Here is a 24,473-nt window from a genome sequence, read left to right as displayed (position 1 = left end):
CATGATAATGGTATTCATAACGATAATGATAGTGATAATTATAAGATGGCGATGATGATACTTGTAATGATAGTGATATTGATTATGGTATTAGCTCTAGTAATGATATTGTTTTAGTAATGATAATGGTATTGATAATAGTAATGATCTTGATATTGGCAATGATAATGATATTAATATTGATAAAAATATTGGGAAGAGCAATAAGAATATTAATATTATTTATAATGATGTTGATAATTATATTGGTAATGATGTTGGTCACGGTAAAGATAATGAGGTTGGTTATGGTGGATAATAATATTGGTAATTGTTAAGAGAAAATATCGTTGACATCTTGGTCAACTTGATGTGATTCAGACTCATGTGTATAGGAATATTTAAGGTGTTTCTGATGTGAAAATATTGTGCTCCGAGGTGGTTCCAAGATGGAAGTATTACGTTTTTTAAATGTTGCCTGCACGAAGACGGTGAGGATTTCAACTCAATTCCTCCAATACTAAAGTTAGTAAATCAGTAATTCTTCTTAAGGAGTTACCTATTTTTCTTATTTTGAATACGTTTTTATACCTTTGAAGGAGGGGAAGTAAGTTTATGATTGTCTTCTTTATCCGGAGAAGAGGGTCTAGGATTACCCTTCTTATCATAAAGGGAGAGAAGGGAGTTTGCATTTCTCTTCCTCTTCATAATGAATAAGGAAGTTTGTGTTTCTCTATTATAACATTCTATACATGTAGGCGGATGACATGTGTGTTGCGTGGTGATCACGTGTCAGCTGTTGATAAATTCCATATCATTTATCCTCCCGTCGCCCCCAATGCATGATTTAGAGTTCTTACAAGACGGATTTGAAGCATGTCATTGGTTTTTCCATCAAGGGAGTGTTTGAGACCTTATTTTGCTAGTTAAGGTTTTTTGATTCAAGTGTCTTGGATATGTTGGGCTCGTGCCTCTATCGTAGCAGTTTTTCTTTGACGCTGATCGGATTTCTTGATTCATACATCTCGGGCATATTTGACTTATGTCTCTAATGTAGCGGATTTATCTCGATGTCGATTGAGGTTTTCTTAACTTACACGTCTCGAGCACATTCGGCTTTGCGCCTCTACTATGGCGAATTAATTTTGGTGCCATTTGGTTTTTTCGAACTCACACATCTCGGGCACATTCAGCCTTGCGCCTTTGTCGTAACAAATTTTTTTCAATGTTAATCGGGTTTACCCAACGCATATGTCTCGAGCACATTCGATCTTGCGCCTCTACCATAGTGAATTTATTTTGGTACCGATCGGGTTTTTTCAACTCGTATGTCTCGAGCACATTTGGCATTGCGCATTTGTCATAGCAAATTTATTTCATCGTCGATTGAGTTTTCCTGACTCATATCTCAGGCGCATTTGACCTTATGCCTCTACCATAGCAAATTTATTTCGGTGTCGATTGAGTTTTCTCGACTCACACATCGTGGGCACATTCGGCCTTACGCCTCTACCATAGTGAATTTATTTCAATGTCGATCGAGTTTTTTTGACTCACATGTCTTGGGCGCATTCGACCTTGCGTCTCTACTATAGCAAATGTATTTATTCTCTCCACCGTGGCAGATTTCAGGTCTTCTTGCCTTAGCGGGCTTCAAATCTCCCTTTCATTATGGTGGGTTTCACACCTTCTCTTTGCCTATGATGGATTGCTAAGTCCTCTCTTCGCCATAGCGGTATTCAGACTTTCTTGCCATGGTGGGTTTTGAATTTGCCTTTGCATCGTGGTGGATTTCAAGACCCCTTTTCATCGTGATAGATTTCGGGTCTTCTCGCTATAGTGGGTTTTATACCTTCTCTATACTATACTGTGACAGATCTCACAATTTTCTTTCTTGGGATGTGTTCTTGAAGGGACATTGGTTTTAATTGTAGGAGGAGAGAAATTAGTCTCTTCCTTATAAATCTTGTCCTCATAGGGTGGGACTCATATCTTCATTCGAGCCCTCGAAGTTCAGAGTTCAGAATCTCGGGAGCTTTCGGCCTCGCCCCCAAGGTTTAGGAGCCTCTCCCCTTCAGTTCTTGATAAAGTGGGTAAGTCTTCAAGTCCATTTCTGTTTCAGGTTGAGATGTTTCTCCTTTCTCATACAAGTTCTTCTCGTTCTTCTAGTCGTCAATTGGTCGAGGTTCATGCTCCCTCTTCAGGTAGTCCGAGGGTAGAGGCAGTTGAGTCCTCTTCATCAGAAGGGGTTTCTTCTGTTAACTTGAGGGCTTTTCAGGATTTAGAGTTTATAAGAAGTGTTCATGATTGTGATACGGTGGTGAGCGCACTTATTTTGGATCGCTTGAGAACTAAATATTTCATCTTGTCTAAATTTGTCTTGCAATTTCTCGACCTGGGTAGTGTCCATTTGATTTTATTCCTAGGTCTATTTGCAACACTTAGAGTTTTTTCACACTTTGATTATACTTTTGTTACCCTTTAATGAAGAAAAGGGTGGGGTATTTATAGGCCCTAATGACTTCAAAATTGGAGCCAAAAAGTGTCCAATCCCAGATTTTTGGGGTATTACCGGTACCACTGCTTGACACTCTGACACTCGATGGTACCACCGCCTAGTCTGGCGATACTACTGCCTGACAAGTAATAACTATTGACGGTACTACTGCTCAATCTGGGCGGTACCATCGCCCAAGCCACTTGGGAGAACATTCCCTAGGCGGTTCCACCGCCCCAGTTTGGCGGTGCCATCGCCAAACAAGGTCCAACAACTTGGTTGGGCCTTGAATCTGGCCCAAACCAGTCCAGTTACGGGCCCAATTGGCCCCTAACTGAGTTAGTGAGATTACCTCTCAAACCTAACCTTAATTACGTATTAACTATAATTCTTAAGGCATACTCTAAGCAAATTAAGTCTGGTTAGTCTAGGTTTCTTTCGATGAGCTTTTGGCGAACTTATGATGATCTCTCGGTAATGTTTCAACGGACTCCCGACAAGCTCCAAGACTTTACGACGATCTTCTTGGCTAGTTTCGACGAGCTTCTTTGGCAAGCTCCTGGACTTCTCGGTCAATTCCAGCAGAACTTCCGACGAACTGTCACGCCTTAGCTGAAATTGCCTAAGGCGTGAGGCACCCTTGCGGCCAAAGACACAAACTTAGCTTGCGTTGCCTAAGTCGCGAGTCACCCTTGTGGCAAAGACGCGAACTTAGCTTGAGTTGCCTAAGTCGCGCTTCGCCCTTGCGATATTGCTCCGCAAGGATCAGCCCACTTGTAACCTCTCGCAGGTCCCGAAGGACCTGTAAAAGAGAAAGTTGATTAGTTCGAAAGAACGAGCAACGGACAAGTCCCGAAGTCTCGCGAAAAGGGGAAGCTTTACAAGCAATTCAGCGAGCACCTTGCGTGCACAAGAGAAAAGAGGGAGAGGGGGAAAACAAGGGCTTTAGAAGGTTGAACGAATAGCTGCAAGCCCACAAACAGCCGCTCACCTGGTCCCGGGCGCGACAACAAGTTCCCGTAAAGGTCACGTGCGAACTTGCGAAAGAGAGTTCAACGCCCGGTATATAACCGAAGCCCCATCCAGCCTTGTGCCACCCGGGGGGTTCAAAGGGGCTGAGATGGCTGACGTTTTGGTGAGCGGAGGCAGATTTCATAAATCAGCCCGCGGCACGCGAAAACGGAGCTGTTTTGGGCTATTTTGGGCCTGTTTTGCTCGGTTCGGTGAGCGATCGCTTTGTAACGCTGCAGCTTGTTCGAACTTACATTTTTACAAGCAAAATGGCCCAAAACCAAGAGAAAACATGCTGTCAAGCAGCTGTACATGTAGGTGTGAGCGACGAACGGTTCGTTGAACGAAGTTGTTGCGAGTGCGCGACGACCGTTCGTGACAAAACGTCCAGACTTCTGACGAACTCTTGAACTCGCAACGAAATCTCGATCTTGACTCTGGCACTTCGTTTTGCTTTATGCCTTGATTACTATCGTAGTTAATTCTGCACACGTTTCTCAATATATAGATTTGATCAAATAATTTACTAATTGATTTCATAATCAAAATTCTAGATTCAACAATCTCTCCCTTTTTCATGATGATAATTAATTGATGACGAAATTAACCTTAACTCCCCCTATCTATAGAGAGAAGACACTCTTGAATTCAAGGCATTTGAATTCAAGCATCAAATTAATAAGTTATATTCATTTAAACTTATCGACATGCACATCATGATACTTATCATGATTTACCAATTCAAAATACGATACCACATATTTATCAATAAAAATGATGTCAATGCATGACATCCATTTTCAAGTCCAATATAGTGAGATGATAGACAATCATCATTTTTAAGTATGATATGAATTTCAAATATGAAATTTAGCAAGATGATAATTCTCGATATAAGATGACAATTCATCATTTCTAGGCATGATATCAATTGTACATAGCAAGTTAAGCTCATGATACCTTATCATAATTGATGAGGGTAATAATGGTGGCATGACGCGCCACGACGTCAGCCACGCTTGGACGACACTGTGCCCAAAGAGGGCAATAATGTTGGCGCGATGTGCGCTGACGTCACCCGCTCTCAGACAATGACTTCATCGTTGTCTGACCCAACACGCTTGGCCGAGGCAGAGGAGAGTGACGATCGAGGCATGCCCATGCCCTGCGGTAGTTCGGTTCTTCACGCAACGCCAATAGCAATGTTAGACGCCATTAGAGATACGATCCTGCTCCTACGGGCAAGCACATCAGGTAACACTAAACTTCCCCCGAGTTCTAAACGATGGGGGAGAAGAAGAAGATACCACTTTCCATCACTAACTTGATCGTCGGAGGGGTCGGGCCGACCTTCCGACCCAACCTGTGTGCAGGTACAAGGACGGGGTTACTTCTTCCCGGTGCTACGGAAAAGCTCCCCTCCCGACGGAATGTCCCGACCAGACCACCGTAATCGACCACCTCAGCAGTCTCGAGGAACGTCGTACGAGATCCTCGCCCATTCGGACCCAAACCAAGCCGTGTTGGCCCCGAGGCCATGGCATAAAGTTGTTTACACTAACAATAATGATAGACATTTATCAAGCATTCATGAAACATTTCAAGTATCTACGATACATATGATGCATATGCAATACATTTTGATATGTTTCAAGTATTTGCGATGTGTTGCGATGTATTTGACGATTCCAATTATATTTCAAGCATTCACAAAACATTCAAGCATTTACGATAAGATTTACGGCAAGATACATTTTATACATTTATCTCAAACGTTCATAATGCCAATTTGTCATCAATTTGCCACATTTCTCCCTATTTGTCATCAACAAAAAAGAGAACTATTCAACAATAAAAGTGTGGTGGTAAAAAAATTCAAACAAGTTCCACACCAGTTTATCCAAGTTAGCAAAAATGAGAAGATAAGCAAAAACTTTACATGATAACTACTTTTGGATAAGCTAACATTTTTTACTTTAGATGCGCAAAAGCTTTTGGTTTTTCTTGAGATGTGAAAGTTTCTTTCTTCCTTTGTCATAAAAAAATAAGAAGAAGAGGAAGAAGAGTAAGGAATCCATCAATAATCAAATTCACGAAAGGATTTGAACCAAATCAAATGAGTTTCATTGAATCAAGCTTCTAGTTCAACAAGGAGAAGGGATTCATGAAAATGATCAAGATATCCATACAAAATCAAATCTTCATTCTGGCAAGTGATCATCCATATTAAAAATTCATAAAATTCTTCTTTCATGAGAAGAAGAGTAAGGAGCATCATATGAAGGATAAAAAAATTCACGAATAAAACTTCATAAATCAAATCTGTTTCTCATTAAAAATTCACAAGAGTGAAATCCGTGAGAGATGTATTTGTCAATGAATTCCATAAGTGAAGGGACTAAGTGTATCAAAAATCATTAAGTGATAAAGCAAGGGTATGAAATAAATTTGATACCAAGTAAATTGATATTCCAGATTTCATAAAAGCCTTATTTTCGAAATGAAATAAAATTTCATGAAAGCTTTATTTTAAAAAATCAAGAAAGTCCGAAAAAGATATACAACAAACTCATTCATTCGGACAATTTAATATTCCTAACTCTCTTCTAATAAAATTAAATTGTTCTTCATTTAAAGGTTTTGTAAAGATATCGACTAATTGATGTTTCGTATCAATAAACTCTAAAGATATATCATGGTTATTAACATGATCTCTTATGAAATGATGCCTAATGTTAATATGTTTAGTTTTAGAGTATTGAATAAGATTTTTTGTTAAACATATTGTACTTATGTTATCACATTTTATGGGAATATTCTTAAAGTAAATTTTATAATCTTATAATATATTTTTTATCCATACAACTTGTACATAACATGCACCAACTGCTATATATTCCGTTTCGATTGTAGATAATGCAATTGAGTTTTGTTTCTTGAAAGACCAAGAAACAAGTGCATGACGACACGTTCCGAATGTGTTTTTTTCTATCTTATCTATATCCAACAAAATCCACATCAGCATAAGTAATTAATTCAAAGTTTTCATATTTTAGATACTATAATCCTAAATCAGGGGATTCCTTTTATATATCTAAAATTTTTTTTAACTGCTTTAAGATGAGATAGCTTAGGATTGATTGAAATCTAGCACAAAGTCCTACGCTAAACATGATGTCCGATTTAATTGCGGTGAGGTATAGTAAACTACTTATCATAGCCTTATAATTTTTTTTATCAAAGCTTTCTCCACTTTTGTCCATGTCTAACTTAGTGGGGGTATTCATACGAGAATTGATAGCTTTTGAACCATACATATTAAACCATTTTAGCAATTCTAATGCATATTTAGTTTGACTAAGAAAAATAACATCACTAAGTTGTTTGATTTGTAAGCCTAAAAAGAAAGTTAGTTTACCCATTAAACTCATCTCAAATTCTTAACTCATACTCTTAGCAAACGATTCACATAAGGATTTATTTGCAGAATAAAAAATAATGTCATCAATATAAATTTGAATAACAAGAAAGTTATTTTCAAAATTTTTAATAAACAATATAGTATCGACCTTGCATTTAGAGAAATTATTTTGAATAAGAAAGGAGCTAAGTCTTTCGTACTAAGCTCTCGGGGCTTGTTTTAATCCATAAAGAGATTTAATTAACTTAAACATATGATTAAGAAAAAAAAAGTTCTCAAGGTGGTTGTTTAACATACATTTCTTCGGAAATAAAGTCATTTAAGAAAGCACTTTTAACATTCATTTAGAATAACTTAAAATTATTATTACTAGCATAGACAACGAGCATCCTAATAACTTATAATCGTGCCACAAGAACGAAGGTTTCTTCATAATCGATACATTTTTCTTTGTTGAAACCCTTGGCCACTAATCTAATCTTGTTTCTAACCACGATATCAAATTCATCTTGATTGTTTGTAAAGACCCATTTAGTACCAATAACTAAATTGTAGTTTTACCTCGAAACAAGCTTCTACACATTATTTATCTCAAATTGGTTCAACTCTTCCTACATTGCGATAACCCATGAATTATCTTTCAATGCTTTGTCAATGTATTTTGATTCAATTTGAGAAAGAAAGGCGGTGTTGACACAAAAAATTTTAAGAGAAGAACGAGTTTGAACCCCTTTTGATGTGTCTCCTATGATTATCTCTTTAGGATGAGCATCTATATACTTCAATTCCTTGGGTAATGATGTTTTAGAAGAAGATGTATCCAAGTTGCTAGTTAGAGGAGATGGTTCATTTAAATTTAAAGTATTAAAATTAATATCATCTTCAAACTCATTTTTCTTAAATTAACTTCATTAAAGACAATATGAATAAACTCTTCTATGACCAAGGTTCTTTTATTAAAGACACAAAAGACTTTTGAAATAGAAGAATAACTAAGAAAAAATATATTTATCGGATTTTGCATAAAACTTTCCTAAAATATCTTTTTCATTCAAGATAAAATATTTACAACCGAAAATTTTAAAATATGAAACATTAAGTTTTTTGTCATTCCACGATTCATCATGAGTTTTGAAAAATATTGATCTTACTAGAATCCTATTAAGATGGACTATGTTCACCATGTCGTATTAAGACTTCGACTCAAAACTATTTAGATGGAGTATGTTCGTTTACTTATCAGGAGGAGCAGTAAGTAGCCAAGCAGCCCTCTCGGGAGCGCGGTGAAGACCGATCTGGTCCTCGGCAGGTTTCGAGAGTCGAACTCTCCATTAGAGAAGACGCGCCAGGACTGTACAGAGTGCACGCAGGATGAGCTCTCCAACCATCAGAGGGCCAAAACCGCCGCCATTTCCGACGTCGACGCCTTGAAGAGGCTGTTCAAGGGGCTCGTCGACAAGGTCAGCCGGCAACAGGAAGCAGCCTCTGCCATCGCTGTTGTTGTGATGCAGTTGAAGTCCGAGAGCAGGAAGCGGGCAGGCGGCGGAGCTAGAGGTGATTCCTGGCTCCTGTTCACCGGGCCTGGCAAGGTCGGCAAGTGGAAGATGGCAAACGCGCTGTCGGAGCTGGTGTTCGGAACTGGACCGACCAACGTTTGTTTCGGTGGCGCCGCCTCACGTACTGGCGGAGACGATGGAGGGCAAAACGCCAAGTCGCGTGGTAGGACTTCGAAGGACCGCGTGGTGGAGGCCGTACCCCGGAATCCGTTCTCCGTGATAGTGCTCGAGGATGTAGATCAAGCAGATGGGCTCGTGAGAGGAAGAATCAAGCGCGCGATGGAGCAGGGCCGGCTCGTCGACTCCTACGGCCGGGAAGTCAGCTTGGGAAGCGTATTTTTCATCCTCACCTCAAGCTGGCTACCGAAAGAGTTCAAGAGAACCCACGACTCCCTCATCCAATGAGAGGAGAAGATTCTGCAGTCGGCCGGCCATGGGTGGCGACTGCAGCTGTCAGCTCAGAGAACCCCCGGAACGCGCTGCTTCGATTGGCTTCGCGACAGTGATCGATCAGTGAAGCTGAGACGGCAGTCATCATCCGGCGGAGGCTTGTCGCTGGACCTAAACTTGGCAGTGAGCAGGGAGGACGAGGCCGGGGAGGGGTCGAGGAGCTTGAGCGACTTCACCATGGAGCACAAGCACAAGGGAACGCTTGCCGCCAGGTGTTCGATGTCGCCCTCTGCCTCGGGGTTGATGAATTGGTGGACAAAGCCATAGTTTTCAGGCTAGTCGACTTCGCGCCGCTGAGGAGAACCGTATCGGCCATAATGGGCTATGGAAGCTCACTAAAGATCGACGACGACGTCATCGACCGGGTTGTCGGTGGTATATGGGTAGGAAGAGCAGCATTCGATGAGTGGGCTGAGGGAGTACTGACGCCTTGCTTGCGGCAGTTGAAGTGCAGATTGAGGGCAGATGACGTTGTGGCGGTCGTCCGGCTATCTGTGGTGAAAGGGGGTGGAGCGGCGACGAACGGCGACCAGGATTGGCTACCGGCGACGGTGACGATCGCCGTCGATGAGCTGCAGAAGACGCCATGGACATGATCAAAGACTGTAGTTCCTTTTTGTTCTCTCCTTACTGCATATATATGTTAAGACTGTATACTTTTGCGTCCATTCATCAAGAACACACTTGTGTTGGTTCTTCTGCTTGTGTTTGGGTCATCATCTGAGCATGAACACAGCACTCTAAACCGTGAATCAGGTGCTCTTGTGCTCGTAACTAAGAAATAACACATGACCTGGATCTAACTGCACGAGGAATTGCCTGGACGAAGCGATGCAGGCAGTGACGGGAGGGAATTGTGTGAGGAGATGAAGTCAAAGCAAGGAAATGGCAGGGGGACAAGAGTCGAACACTTTGGCGACCTTTTTGCCTTTTGGCACATTAAGCACAGTCTGAGCTTTCGGGGTGGATGGCATTGAACTGCTTGGCACACATCCACCTCCCCATGAGGGAGGAGGGAGGAGGGAAGGAGGTCATGTGAAAGCAGCGAGGAGGAGAGAAGAGATTGAAGTATTTTGAGGGTCAGAACCATATATATTACATAAAGAATATTATTTTTTGACCAAATTCAATTAGAATTGATATATTATATAAATATACATCGTAGGATTTTTATGGATTACACAATTCATGTTGGAAACACTCAGATAAATAATTTGAGTCGAAATTCTCTTGATCACGAAGACAAATAAATTTTTTTTATTTGACATTAGCAAATATGAAATTTTATGCATCTTGTAATTGAAGTTAAATTCTATAATTTTCAAACTGAATATTATGCAGCATTGTGTACGTACGTATAAAAAGAATTTTTCTAAAGATTATATACATTATCTCGTCTCCATTAATAATTTCACAAAATATTTAAAAATATGATAGGAATTCTAGACATAAATACAGAACATTTGCTGCTCAATTTCATTGCTTTATGAATAACATTTTTGGCATGCAAAGAACAGATAAATTCCAAATAAATATCCCATTCTCTCATCAAAAGAATAAGAGGGAGATCTGATAGCAGATAAAGTTTCTCTAACTATATGAGGAAACCTTTTTACTATGTTGAGAGTTCCTCTTCTACTGCAGCTTTCTCCTCTACTGTATCTACTCTGTTGAGGGTTCCTCTTCTACTGTAGCTTTCTCTTCTACTGCACATCTATTACAGCTTTCTCCTCTACTATAGCATCGCTGTAGCTTCCTCTTTTGCTACGGCTTCTTCCTTTGCTACAGCATTGCTATAGCTTTCTCCAATCCTGCAGCTTTCTCCTTTACTGTAGTCGTCGCCTCGCAACTATCGCCGTAAATCGCAACTGTGATGGCTCTTGCCCTACTCACGAAGCCTCTTTCTCATAAACTATTTGCTTTGCATCGATCCAAGATTGGTATCTTTGACAGGAGTACCATCTTGCGGGGTCAGATAAGATTTTTCCAACTATATGAAGAAATCTCTTTACACTATTGAGAAAAATCCTCTATTCTATTGAGGGAAATACTCCCTCCTATATAAATAGGAGTCGACGAGTAGAACAGCGATGCATTGGCTTACATTGTGGTTGTCTCTGGTCTGTCGGCCGAAGTCGATGCGATTAAGCTTGAATCTATAATTTTTTTTATTTGAGACTGAAATAGATGGCTATCGTGTCCAAATTAGTTGGGTGACGAAAATTTAATTCGGATGTGATCTACAAAACTAGTGTTGACGACGGTATATCGTGGTTCCAATTCGCAAGTGAGACGATTAGTTCAAATTAGAAACAAGTCTATCTCGATGTCTCTCTCTATTTATGACAAAAGGGAAGCATTATTCGAATTAAATTTATTTTGAAACAGAATGAAGATTGATTATTAGAGACTCGATGGTGATATGGCCAACGACATACGTAGACTCTCTCTCTCTCTCTCTCTCTCTCTCTCTCTCTCTCCTGCTTTGATACACGGACAAACAATAGATAGAACCGTACACACACACACGCACTCTCTCTCTCTCTCTCTCTCTCTCTCACAGGTGTGAAATAGTAATACATGCAGAACACTACTCACCTTGTGATGAACGTTTACGTCCAAGCATGTTTCATGTTTAGCTTCTTGAAAAGACTTCAGCTAACCACTGGTGATGTGTTGGTGGGATAAAAGATGAGGTATCGACCTGTCGACAGCCATCTATATATCATAGTTCCCGGTATCAACAAGAGTATCACATCTTTGGGACTACATATACGTGCGTGAAGTCATCATGAGCAATAGAATACGAGCTGCATGTTAATTCTTTGACGTGCATCGATTAAACACATCAGTAGAAGTCATCTCCATCTTACTCCCACCTCATGAAACTATGTTCTTAATTCTTTTATGCAAGCATCATGGAGAAATATGCAAAGGCGACAGAGGAAAAGTTTATGACAAATATATATAATTAAACGGGCTTTTGTCACACACACACCTTTGAGGTAGGTAATGGTTTCTCTTAATATGTGCGTAGGAAGCATAACATTGGGAAGCATAACACATCTTTGAGGTTTCATAATCTTACTCGATATTAATCATGTTAATATCTTTTTCTTCAGACACTTGCCATTTTCCATCTGCCATATGCAGCACTTCCTCCTATATTAAGCTTTTCCAATAAATGTTTGGCTCTCTGAACAAATTCTTCTCAATAATATTGAGATCACAATACCTGAATTTTATACATCACATCAACACAAGTAAATCTTGAGGCAAGCAAAACCTAAGAATTTACCGTCCTCATGGCTCAACTGGGCATAACACCATCTCAGAAACATTTTCTGGGTGACTCTGTCAACTGGGATTGCTCGTTTCAACTCTAAAGCCATCTCTCAAATTCATGAAAACAATATAAATCATCACCAAAACCAATTCCAGATTTGGACTAAGATACATTCAGATTGCCAAACAAGAAGTCATGAATGCAGATGCACATATCAGAGGAATCTGGAGGAGAATTTAGCTATTCCGGTAGGAGTGGTATGCAAATCTCAACAGCCTTCTGATCCTCTCAGCCCAATCCACACCGAGGTAAGCATCCGACTATTCTGAGTCAGATGAGTCAGCTGTTTCAGATTGGCGGACGCTTCTCTTAGTTCTGCTGGACTTTACTGGATTGGATGATGCTTCACCGTCGAAGAGGATAACTTGTGACCTGGCTAATCTCTCCTCCAGCTCTTCTGTACTGAAGTCATCGGTGCCTCCGAGCTCATCAAAACCCACCTAGTGTGTATTTTGAAAGATTACATGTCAAACGTGCACGCATTCGCTGATATTCACTCATCAAATCATGAAACTTAGCACTGCTTACCACATAATCCTCGACTTTGGCATTCTTTACAAGAGCGAGAGTCGGTAGTACGGCAATCCTGAGCTTCTCGGTCAAGAAGGGACTTTTCTCTGCATGAATTTTCAGAAAACGTGTCTCTATATGTTGCTTTGCTAGAACACTCAGATGCTTGTCCATCACCTGCAAGCATACACAATGACCAACTTCTTTTTATACTCAAGAAGATAATTTCCATAGAGAGAAGAGTATCACTAGTTTGAAGTGACAACAAACTAGATGGAAATCTCATGTCCGAACTCTATAAATATATAAATTATCACCCTTATCACCCCCAAAGTCCATCTTCCATGTGACCAAACACACCAGGTGAACCAAGCAGAAGTAGGACTTAAAGATTCTAATCTAATTAATACTATGTCATATCATGAGAACAATAAAACTCATATAGCAACTTATGGCACCAAAGAAAAAGACAATTATCAATTTTAAGCTTGGGGAACATTCATGCAACAACAAAAAAAAAAAGTTGCATCAAGCCCTGCCATATCTTCTCCTAATTTCCAAATATTAGTTGCATTATAGAATGATCGTTTCAAATTCTGTTTGTTCCTTAACAAGCAAAAAAAACTTTTTTTTTATCATGCCTATTCCAGAATGCCTACTCTGATTATGTGATGTATTTAAGCCTTGAGATCATATTTGTTTTGTCAGACAAAAAACCAGTTGAATGTGATAAATATGTAATAAGTTTTAACTCAAATAAAGCCCCTTTCTTCTCATAGGTATCCTTCTTCCCCTGGTGTTTGAGAATTCTCTTTTCTTCTTTCCTTTTCTAAAAAATAAAACAAAAAACAAAAATTCACTCATTTCATCTTTTTCCCCCATCTCTTATTGCATATGTTTGTTTGCCATTCATTTGCTTTTTACCTCAAGACCTCTCCCTCTCACCCTTCCATATTCTCTTTACTTCTTGCTTCCCATCTCATCCATTAATGGAAAACCAAAACAATATACACACTCCAAAAGAAGCCACTTAAATTATCCCTATGTTTCAAGCTTAAACCTTAGTTCTATCCATGTAATCCAAGATCCATCTATTTCAGTCTTCAAAACTGGTAGCAAATTTTCGTAAAATACAAAATTTAGGTAGTTGATCATCAAAATCATTGTACAACATACTCAGTGGCCAAGGAATAAAAGACTAGTCTGATTAATTCTACATAAGCAAAAGCAAATCTAAACCCACTCTAGATCAGAGTCAGGATATTGATATGAATTGGGCAATCTTGAAAAACAATGTCTCCTATTAAATTACCACTATCTGATGTTCAAATTATATCTGTGATAAATGACTGATACTAGTGGAAGCCATACTGTAATGCGTATGATCAATTAAAAACAACAAACAAATACACTCCCCAGAGGAATTCTGCCTAATTTTTCCCAATACTCCAGTTCATCTCTATCTAAAACCTCAAAATTCAGATCCATCCATTTCAAACCACAATTTTTTTTCTTAAGTACACTCTTCAATGAAATAATCAGCAAAATCGTGGGGAATCATATCATCTAAAAAAATCCCACAAAAAGGCAATACAAAGCTGTAAAAGTATAGAACCATGGTTAACGAGGCGACTGGGCCAGTAATTGCAAAAGGCGCTCGCCTAGGCGCTCGGGCGAGGCGAGGCGAGGCCCGAGCGCCTCGCTAATGTCCCAGGCGGCGCGTTTCAAATAGGCGCCGCCTGGGCGCTCGCCCGAGCCTAGGCGCTGGGCGCTTCGGGCGAGCGCCTTGTCACGACCTTAGCTGGAATTGCCTAAGGCGTGAGGCACCCTTGCGGCCAAAGACTCGAAGCTAGCGTGCGTCGCCTAAGACGCGAGTCACCCGTGCGGCAAAGACGCGAACTTAGCTTGCGTTGCCTAAGTCGCGCTTCGCCCTTGCGATCTTGCTCCGCAAGGATCAGCCACTTTGTAACCTCTCGCAGGTCCCGAAGGACCTGTAAAAGAGAAAGAAAGTTAGATCGAAAGAACGAGCAACGGACAAGTCCCGAAGTCTCGCGAAAAGGGAAGCTTTACAAGCAAATCGTCGAACACCTTGTGTGCACAAGAGAAAAGAGGGAGAGGGAGAAAAACAAGGCTTTCAAGGATGAACGAACAGCTGCAAGCCCACAAACAGCCGCTCACCTGGTCCCGGGCGCAAAACCAAGTTCCCGTAAAGGTCACGTGCGAACTTGCGAAAGAGTGTTCAACACCCGGTATATAACCGAAGCCCCATCCAGCCATGTGCCACCCGGGGGGTTCCTGGGTGCTGAGATGGCTGACATTTTGGTGAGCGGAGGCAGCACTCCGCTCACCTCCCGCGGCACGCGAAAACGGAGCCGTTTTGGGCTGTTTTGGGGCTGTTTTGCTCGGTTCGGTGAGCGATCGCTTTGCAACGCTACAGCTTGTTCGAACTTACATATTTACAGCAAAATGACCCAAAACCATGAGAAAACATGCTGTCAAGCAGCTGTACATGCGGGTGTGAGCGACGAACGGTTCGTTGAACGGAGTTGTTGCGGGTGCGCGACGACCGTTCGTGACATTCTCCCCCACTTAAACTGTCGACGCCCTCGTCGACGCTTGTTGGTAGTTGTTGATGACTTCTTCTTCATGTCGCAGGGCGTCTTCAGGCTCCCAACTGGCTTCAGTTCGGGGAAGCTTTCGCCACTTCACCAAGTACTCTGTCTGTTCCGCTCCGCTGGGTAGCTTTATCTTACGATCCGCTAGAATGGTTTCCACTCGCTTCTCGTAGGAGGCTGTGATGGGAGGAAGCCGAGTTGGAACACTTCGAGAAGCATCTTGCGGATCCGAATGGTAGGCCTTCAGGTTGCTGGCGTGAAGAACGTTGTGAATTTTGAACCACGCCGGCAGCTGCAACTTGTAAGAAACATTGCCTACTCTGCTGATAATTGGGAAGGGCCCTTCATACTTACGCACCAATCCTTTGTGAACTCTGTTCCTGAAGAATTGGAGTGATGCTGGTTGGAGCTTTACCAACACCAAATCGCCAACTTTGAACTCTTGTGGTCGCCTTCCCAAGTCTGCCCACTTCTTCATCCGTTTTGCCGCCTTCTCCAAGTAAGCTCGCGCAATATCGGCATTTCGATGCCACTCCTTTGCGAAATGATAGGCTGATGGACTACTCCCCGTATACCCAATTGCCATAGTGTGCGGAGTCGACGGTTGTTGTCCTGTGATAATTTCGAAGGGGCTCTTGTTGGATGCAGAGCTCCGCTGCAAGTTGTAGGAGAATTGGGCGATGTCCAACAGCTTCACCCAATCTCGTTGGTTGGCACTCACGTAGTGTCGGAGATACTGCTCCAAGAGCGAATTTATTCTTTCAGTCTGGCCATTCGTCTGGGGGTGGAGGCTTGTAGAGAAGTATAACTTTGACCCCAACAATTTGAATAGCTCGGTCCAGAATCGTCCCAGGAACCGAGCATCCCGATCACTAATGATATTGTGTGGGACTCCCCAATACTTCACTACACCCTTCATCATCAGTCTGGCCGCCTCTTCAGCTGAACAATGTAGGGGGGCAGCAATGAAAGTTGCATACTTTGAAAACCGATCGACCACCACGAGTATCGATCCAAGTCCCCCTACAGGTGGCAAACTTGATATGAAGTCTAAGGAAATGCTCTCCCATGGCCTTTCTGGTACGGGCAACGGCTCCAAAAGTCCCACCGGCTTCCGCTGCTCCGCCTTGTCTTGTTGGCAAGTAAGGCATGTTCGAACATACTCCTCCACATCAATCCCCATCTTTGGCCAGTAGAAGGCCCTCTCCACGAGAGCCAATGTTCTGTGAATGCCGGGGTGTCCAGCCCAAAGGGAATCGTGACACTCTTTTAAGAGTTCACGCCTTAAATTGTCCACTCGAGGAACATAAACCCTATTCCCTTTTGTGTAAACAAGTCCCTCCTGGACCCAAAATCGTCGTGCCTTGCCTTCTTTGATGAGCTGCATCAGGATAACTGCCTGGGGATCACTATACAGTCCATCTCTGATCCGGGAAAGGAAGTTGGAGTGTAACTGACTTGCTTGGCCTCTGCCCTCCAGTTGTGCAGCATTCACGCATTCCACTTTCCGACTCAGCGCATCGGCCACGACATTCGCCTTCCCGGGCTTGTATTCCATTGCCATATCAAATTCAGCCAGGAAGTCCTGCCACCGTGCTTGCTTTGGGGAGAGCTTCTTCTGAGTTTGGAAATAACTCAGGGCGATGTTGTCTGTCCTCAGCACAAATCGCGACCCGAGAAGGTAGTGTCGCCAAACTCGTAGACAGTGAATCACTGCTGTCATCTCCTTCTCATGCACTGGATACCGCCTCTCGGTCTCGTTGAGTTTGCGGCTCTCGTAGGCCACCGGATGACCTTCCTGCATGAGTACTCCTCCAATAGCGAAGTCCGAAGCATCTGTGTGGACTTCAAAGGGCTCTCCATAGTTTGGCAATTTGAGCACTGGTTCTTCTAGGACAGCAGCTTTTAGGTCTTGGAATGCTATCTCACATTTGTCCGACCACTTCCAAGGCTGCTCCTTCTTCAGCAACTCCGTCAGTGGGGTTGCCCGCTTCGAATACCCGGCAATGAAGCGTCGATAGTAGTTGACGAAACCAAGGAAGGATCTCAACTCTGGCACCTTCTTTGGAGTTCGCCATTCCGCAACTGCTTGCACCTTCGACTTGTCCATCCGAATGGAGCCATCACCGATTCGATGCCCCAAGAATAGGATCTCAGTTTGAGCAAAGTAGCATTTCTCCCTTTTTACGAATAACGTGTTCTCCCTGAGAACCTTGAAAATCGTCCGAAGGTGCTTGACATGCTCCTCGAGCGTTTGGCTGTAGACGACGATATCGTCCAAGTAGACGACCACGAACTTATCCAAATACTCCTTGAATAGCTGGTTCATGAGAGTACAGAATGTGGCCGGAGCGTTGGTTAAGCCAAAAGGCATCACCAAGAACTCAAACGCTCCATATCTGGTCACACAAGTAGTCTTTGCTTCGTCGCCTTCAGCAATGCGCACCTGCCAATATCCCGACCGAAGGTCGAGTTTTGAGAAAAACTTCGCCTTGCCCAATTGATCGAACAAGTCCGCAATGAGCGGGATGGGATACTTGTTCTTCACTGTTACTTTGTTGAGGGCTCGGTAGTCGACGCATAATCGGAGGCTCCCATCTTGTTTCTTCTGGAAGAGAACTGGAGCTCCGAAAGGTGCTTTTGAGCTGCGGATGAGACCACCGCTTAGCAGTTCACCTAACTGCTTTCTGAGTTCTGCCAACTCTGGCGGGGGCATGCGGTAGGGTGGTCTAGCTGGAGGCTTCACTCCTGGCTCCAGCTCGATACTGTGATCCACGCCTCTGCGTGGTGGAAGAGTGGCTCTAGCTTCATAGCAGCCACGAATGTCAGATCGCCCTTTCGCACCCCTTTCTTCAATTGTAACGCCGAAATATGTTGGGGCTCCTTGGTTCCTCTCCGAGAGACGGGAACCACGCAGGGGTCATCGCCTCCCATCATACATAGGGAGTTCAAGAACGGCATCGGCACCAACTTCGCCGCGTGCATAAACTCCATTCCAAGAATCACTTGGAAGTCGTCCAGTGGCATGGCCATCATGTTGGTGTTTCCGCTCCAAGTCCCGATTTTGATAGGAACACCCTTCGCCAACCCGGAGATTCGCCTGGCCTCCGAGTTCACCGCTTTCATTCGGCTTGGGCTCTTCTCCAAGATCAACCCAAGTCGCTGTGCTTCACGATCGGCTATGAAGTTGTGGGTAGCGCCCGTGTCCACCATTGCACGGGTCATTTGGCCATTCAGCTCGATGTCTACGTACATCAACTCACCACTTCCTGCTTTCTGTTGCTTTGTCTTGTTGTTCTCCCCCACTTGACCCCGCATAGCGTTCAACAAACGCATTGCTCCCATTCGGGGTCCTTGCGACTCTTCGTCATCGCTGCTGGATTCTGAACTGCTCGAACTAAGAGCAACAACTTTGCCCTTGTCCGATCGGGGAGGGTGGATGGAAGCCGTCAAAGCATTGAGTGCCTGTTTCTGTGGGCACTCCCTTACCATGTGCGGTCCTCCGCACAAGAAGCATCCTCCAGGTTTTGAGGCCTTGCCTTTAGGGTTCGGCCCTTTGTGGGAGCTCTTCTTCTTTTGTTCGCCCCCGAGCTCCTTCCCTCGAGAATGTTTTGGAGGGCGATTGCTTGAGGATTGTTTCCTTCTCGCCGGGTCTTCAGAGGAAACAAAGTCGGTGAGCCTTTCTGCAGCTGCAATTGCCCCGACCACATCGGTAACATTCCTTCGATTCAGCTCTTGTTGAGCCCATGGTTTCAAACCATCAAGGAAGCTGAACAACTTGTCCTTCTCGGACATGTCCTGTATGTCCAGCATTAGTGCAGAAAATTGCTTCACGTAGTCTCGGATGGTGGTACTTTGGCGGAGTTGTCTCAACTTCCTTCTTGCGACGAACTCTGTGTTCTCCGGTAGGAACTGAGTTCTCAACTCCCGCTTCAAGTCTTCCCATGTGTCGACTCGACACCGACCTTGTTGGATCTCCTCCCAACGAGTTCGCCACCAAAGTTTCGCATCTCCGTTCAGATACATTGTTGCTATAGAGACTTTGGTATCTTCAGAATCGGGCCTCGTAGCTCGGAAGTATTGCTCCATGTCGAACAGAAAGTTCTCGAGCTCCTTGGCATCTCTAGCCCCTCCGTATCCATGGGGCTCAGGTGCCCTCAAGTTTTGTGGCGGTGCAACGCGGGTGTTGCCTCCTCCCGCATTTAGCGTTCTTGTGAGCATAGCCACCTTTGCCGTGAGTTCCGCCACAACATCCTGTAAGTGCAGCACGGAGTCCTTGGTGTCATCAGACAGTCGGTCGACTAGGGCCTCGACCTTGTCGATCCTGGACTCCGCTTCCTCTTGCGAGCTCTCTACCCCAACAAGCCTTTGTTGGCCACGGTAGAGTTCCTCCATGCTCGCTTCCAGAACATCCAGGCGGGTTTCCGCCGTCGTGAGTCTCTCCTTATGACTCTTTTTCCCAGTTAGCGCACCAGATTGCGCTTCCTCCGCTCGCGGAGAGTTGCCAACTTCTCGCTCATCCTGTTCGCTGCCGCGATCCTCGTGAGAGGCTCCAACAGCATGAGAGCGAGTGTGCACATGCAGCCCACCTGCGGCTGCTTGGGGCAAGGTTCCGGCTTGCCCCGTCTTGCTTGATTCGCCACGATGCTTTGCCATGGCGAAGTTGCGAAGTTCGTTCGCTGTTCGATCGAAGAGCTTGCCCGCTCTGATACCACAATGTCACGACCTTAGCTGGAATTGCCTAAGGCGTGAGGCACCCTTGCGGCCAAAGACTCGAAGCTAGCGTGCGTCGCCTAAGACGCGAGTCACCCGTGCGGCAAAGACGCGAACTTAGCTTGCGTTGCCTAAGTCGCGCTTCGCCCTTGCGATCTTGCTCCGCAAGGATCAACCACTTTGTAACCTCTCGCAGGTCCCGAAGGACCTGTAAAAGAGAAAGAAAGTTAGATCGAAAGAACGAGCAACGGACAAGTCCCGAAGTCTCGCGAAAAGGGAAGCTTTACAAGCAAATCGTCGAACACCTTGTGTGCACAAGAGAAAAGAGGGAGAGGGAGAAAAACAAGGCTTTCAAGGATGAACGAACAGCTGCAAGCCCACAAACAGCCGCTCACCTGGTCCCGAGCGCAAAACCAAGTTCCCGTAAAGGTCACGTGCGAACTTGCGAAAGAGTGTTCAACGCCCGGTATATAACCGAAGCCCCATCCAGCCATGTGCCACCCGGGGGGTTCCTGGGTGCTGAGATGGCTGACATTTTGGTGAGCGGAGGCAGCACTCCGCTCACCTCCCGTGGCACGCGAAAACGGAGCCGTTTTGGGCTGTTTTGGGGCTGTTTTGCTCGGTTCGGTGAGCGATCGCTTTGCAACGCTGCAGCTTGTTCGAACTTACATATTTACAGCAAAATGACCCAAAACCATGAGAAAACATGCTGTCAAGCAGCTGTACATGCGGGTGTGAGCAACGAACGGTTCGTTGAACGGAGTTGTTGCGGGTGCGCGACGACCGTTCGTGACAGCCTGGGTAAACCAAGGCGACCGAACCAGAATTTTAGGTCTGGTTCGGTCCTGGTTCAGTTGTTAGTTGGTTCAATCGAACCAACTAAACCGATATAACCCCAACCCTAACCCAACACTAACCTGCTGCCGCTGCCGCTCTCGATCCCGATCCCGATCGCGATCTCGTCGCTCGCTGCCGCTGCTCGCCGCTGTCGCTGCTCGCGCCTCCCGCGAGCCTTCCTGCTGCTCGCGCCTCCCGCGAGCCCTCTCGCTGCTCGCGCCTCCCGCGAGCCCTCTCGCTGCTCGCGTCTCCTGTGAGCCCTCCCGCGAGCCTTCCCGCTGCTCGCGCCTCCCTCGAGCCCTCCCGCTGCTCACGCCTCCCGCTGCTCGCGCCTCCCGCGAGCCTTCCCGCTGCTCGCGCCTCCCTCGAGGCCTCCCGCTGCTCGTGCCTTCCGCTCCCTTTCCCTTTCCTGCTGCCGCTGCCGCCGCTCGTCGCTGCTGCTGCTGCTGCCGTTGCCGCCGCTCGCTGCTGCCGCCGTCGCTCGCCGCTGCTTCCTCGTTTCTCCATCAGGCTCAGTATACTCTTAATATTAAGTTTATTTGAATTTTGAAATGATTAATTTTCTGTTAATAGATTAATAATATATTATTTTGATTTTAATGTTGTTAATTTTTATTTATTTAAAATTATTGTTATAATTATATTATATATTTTTATAATTTAGATAATTTTAAATAATTATATTATATATTTTTATAATTATATTATATATTTTTATAATTATGCGTCTCGTTTCGCTCAGGCGAGCGCCTAGCGCCTCGGGCGTTTGTGGACCTTGGCGCCTAGCGCTTTTTAAATCACTAGACTCGGCATAGGAAGATCATGGGGATAGAGGACTACAGTCCTAGAAGTCAACCGGTGCATGATACTAAAAAAATCTATTAGAAAGACAGCTGATCAAGTCGAAACACCAAGGATAGAAGAAAGATGCTAGGAAAACAACTTTATGCTAGGAATTCAAAGATGCTAGGTTCGAAACGATAACAGAGAAGATGCTATATTTTCACGAATGGTTATAAAATTGATTGACGAGTACTGATTTTGAGCAGTGGAATTATGCTGCATATGATACTTCCACAGAGGAACCAAAGAGTAGAGATCATGTTTTGAAAATTTCAAAGATCAAAGGCAAAAACAAAATGCAAGATTCTAATAACAACCAGGATTATAGGATGAAAAGCAACATAGTCATACAGGTCAGTTGTTCAGCCACAAGGGCATGAACTCATGTTGTCTGCCTTCTCATTTAGTGAGAAAACCCGAAAGGACTAAGCAATAAACCAGAAACTTTTGGCATCGCTAGTTTAATTGCTCATTAACAGTCTTATGTGGTAAGCAATGCATAAAAGAAAATAGCATGTATTTTCTAGTCTACTACCACGACCATACCTGTAGAAAACATGAGCAAATTCTACAGAGTTCAAGTATCACAGTTGATATTAGACATGTTTTTCTCACATTTGACATTGGTTCATTTAAGAAAAATCAATGCCCTATCAAACATTTGTTGTAGTATTGAAGAAATATATTGTCCGTGGCATCTCACTCAAGCTTATAAAGCACAAATGGTTTCATTGATCTACTAATTACCCAAATTAACAACAAAATTATACAGAAATGTTTAATTTGTGAGCAATTAGGCGTGCCAAGATAGGCAACTAAATGAGTGTTAATCAATTAACATGGTATGGATATGTTCAAAGGGAACCTATAAAAGTCAGGTGAGACGATTAGGAATAATGGCACAAAGAGAGGTAGAGAGAGGCCTTAGAAATGCTTACTAGCATTAAGAAAAGTAGATCTGAATGTTCCTCTACACAGAGATTAAGGGAAGGAAAAGATCCACGCAGCCGAGCCAAATAACATTTAATTATAGATCCGATTTTTTTGCAACTATTAATGCAGCAGATCTAAAGTATTTAATTTCTTCAAATGCAATGTTCTACTAACAACCATGATGAACATCGCAGGCAGCCTTCCTCACTGAATCACAACCTTTTCTTCCAGCGGCTCCCCACATTGCAAAATCACTGAATCACAACCATGATGAACAAAATGGCTACTTTGATGAACTATTATCGTGGGGATCTAGCAAAATACCTTGCAAGGCCAATTCTCGCGGTAGAAATGGCAGACGACGCGATCGCTGGCTTTGACGGCCGCGAAGAATTCCTTCTCGGGGATCTCAGAGTATTCGCTGTGGCCGAGTGAGATCCAGCGGCTCCGCTTCTCGGCCATCTTCTTCAGCTGCTGCAACCTGCCCTCTCGCAGGGCCTCGAGGTCGTCGAGGTCGAGTCGATCGATCGCCGCGATCTCCTCATCGAGCTTGTCCTCGACGGCCTTCGCCACCGTCAACACTTGCTGCTCGATGATCTGGAAGAACCCCAGAAAACGATCACGATTCCTCCCCAAAAGAACGAAACATACTAACAAAATGAACATAGAGCGAGCGAAGAGAGATCTGGCATTTGAGTTGTATCCCTCACCTGCTTCGCTTGGGTTGCGTCCATGACGGGATCCAATTCAAGCCCTAAGCTCTCGACGTCGGTGGTCGCCTAGGCAGAGAACACAAGACCATCAAAAACGCCCGAGAATGTGTACGCTGCTCCTAAGTGTGACATGATCATGACCATCAACACTAATTTTGATGCAGTCTTCGTCGCCTATCAGGCTCGGGGATGGTAACGATGATCTTTTAAGTCGATCTCGATCATTCATATTCATGGGATCAATCTGGACTGTCCAATAAACGAACGCTGATGGCGGATCGTGAGCCTCACATCTCACGTGATGAACGTGACCGATTCAGCTTCTTCCGAAAACCAATCATGACCGCTCATTCGATCATACGTCGATCATCACGGCTAACACCATGTTTAAGGACGAACGAGAATCCACATTTCATAGCCACATCAACGGGTCTGAAACCACCAACAAGAATATATATTATTAGTTGATAAACCTAAGAATAATTTTATTATTTTTGTACGAAATAGAAGATGATCGAACTATATATATATAGTTCGATCATCTTCTATTTCGTACATAAATAATAAAATTGGAATAATTTTATTAGCTAAGCTAACCATCATATTATTAGTCATCTTTAATGAATTGATTGTATTCCTAACTTTTTCCAATATTATATAATCAATTAAGCTAACATCCCTGGGTTTGATTTAGGTTATTGTTTTAGGCAATTTAATCTTATAAATATCATCGATACTAAATTTACTAATGAGGCATATTTATTGCATTAACGTGTGTCATTGGGACATGCCATATTTTTTGTGCGTGTACTCACAGACCTAATCGCAACACAGCTCACACTCTTCTCATGTCAACATTTCATCGTGTGGCTCAACATGAGGTTGAAACTCGGACTTTGTTGATATATCATATGTAGTAATTTTAATGCTAGTCGATAACAGATTCAAGGCAAAATCAGACATATACCCCTCGAAAATAAGTAATTTTCCATACTTACCTCTCTAAATCTAAATCTAGCATATATAATTATTTTTTGTTAATTAAATTA

At 43.5% G+C, this 24,473-nt stretch overlaps 2 protein-coding genes across 2 annotated transcripts; one reads left to right on the top strand and one right to left on the bottom strand.

Moving 5' to 3' along the window:
- Nucleotides 1-4,548: 4,548 nt before the first annotated feature.
- Nucleotides 4,549-9,510, top strand: LOC135622042 (protein SMAX1-like). The gene is made up of 3 exons (XM_065123673.1): nt 4,549-4,741; nt 8,244-8,835; nt 8,979-9,510. Exons 1-3 carry the CDS (start codon nt 4,549-4,551, stop codon nt 9,508-9,510), a joined length of 1,317 nt encoding a protein of 438 aa, XP_064979745.1.
- A 2,601-nt stretch (nt 9,511-12,111) lies between these two features.
- On the bottom strand, nt 12,112-23,580 carry LOC135621863 (thioredoxin domain-containing protein 9 homolog). The gene is made up of 4 exons (XM_065123468.1): nt 23,422-23,580; nt 23,036-23,308; nt 12,789-12,947; nt 12,112-12,700 (listed from the first exon to the last, which is right to left on the bottom strand). The coding sequence occupies exons 1-4, from the start codon at nt 23,443-23,445 to the stop codon at nt 12,521-12,523; spliced, it is 636 nt and encodes a 211-aa protein (XP_064979540.1). The 5' UTR covers nt 23,446-23,580; the 3' UTR covers nt 12,112-12,520.
- Between the last annotated feature and the right edge of the window lie 893 nt (nt 23,581-24,473).

This window comes from Musa acuminata, chromosome BXJ2-9 (assembly GCF_036884655.1).
Source record: "Musa acuminata AAA Group cultivar baxijiao chromosome BXJ2-9, Cavendish_Baxijiao_AAA, whole genome shotgun sequence".
NCBI lineage: Eukaryota > Viridiplantae > Streptophyta > Magnoliopsida > Zingiberales > Musaceae > Musa > Musa acuminata.
The sequence above is the reverse complement of the archived record's forward strand: the minus strand, read 5'-3'. Positions and strand labels throughout refer to the sequence as shown.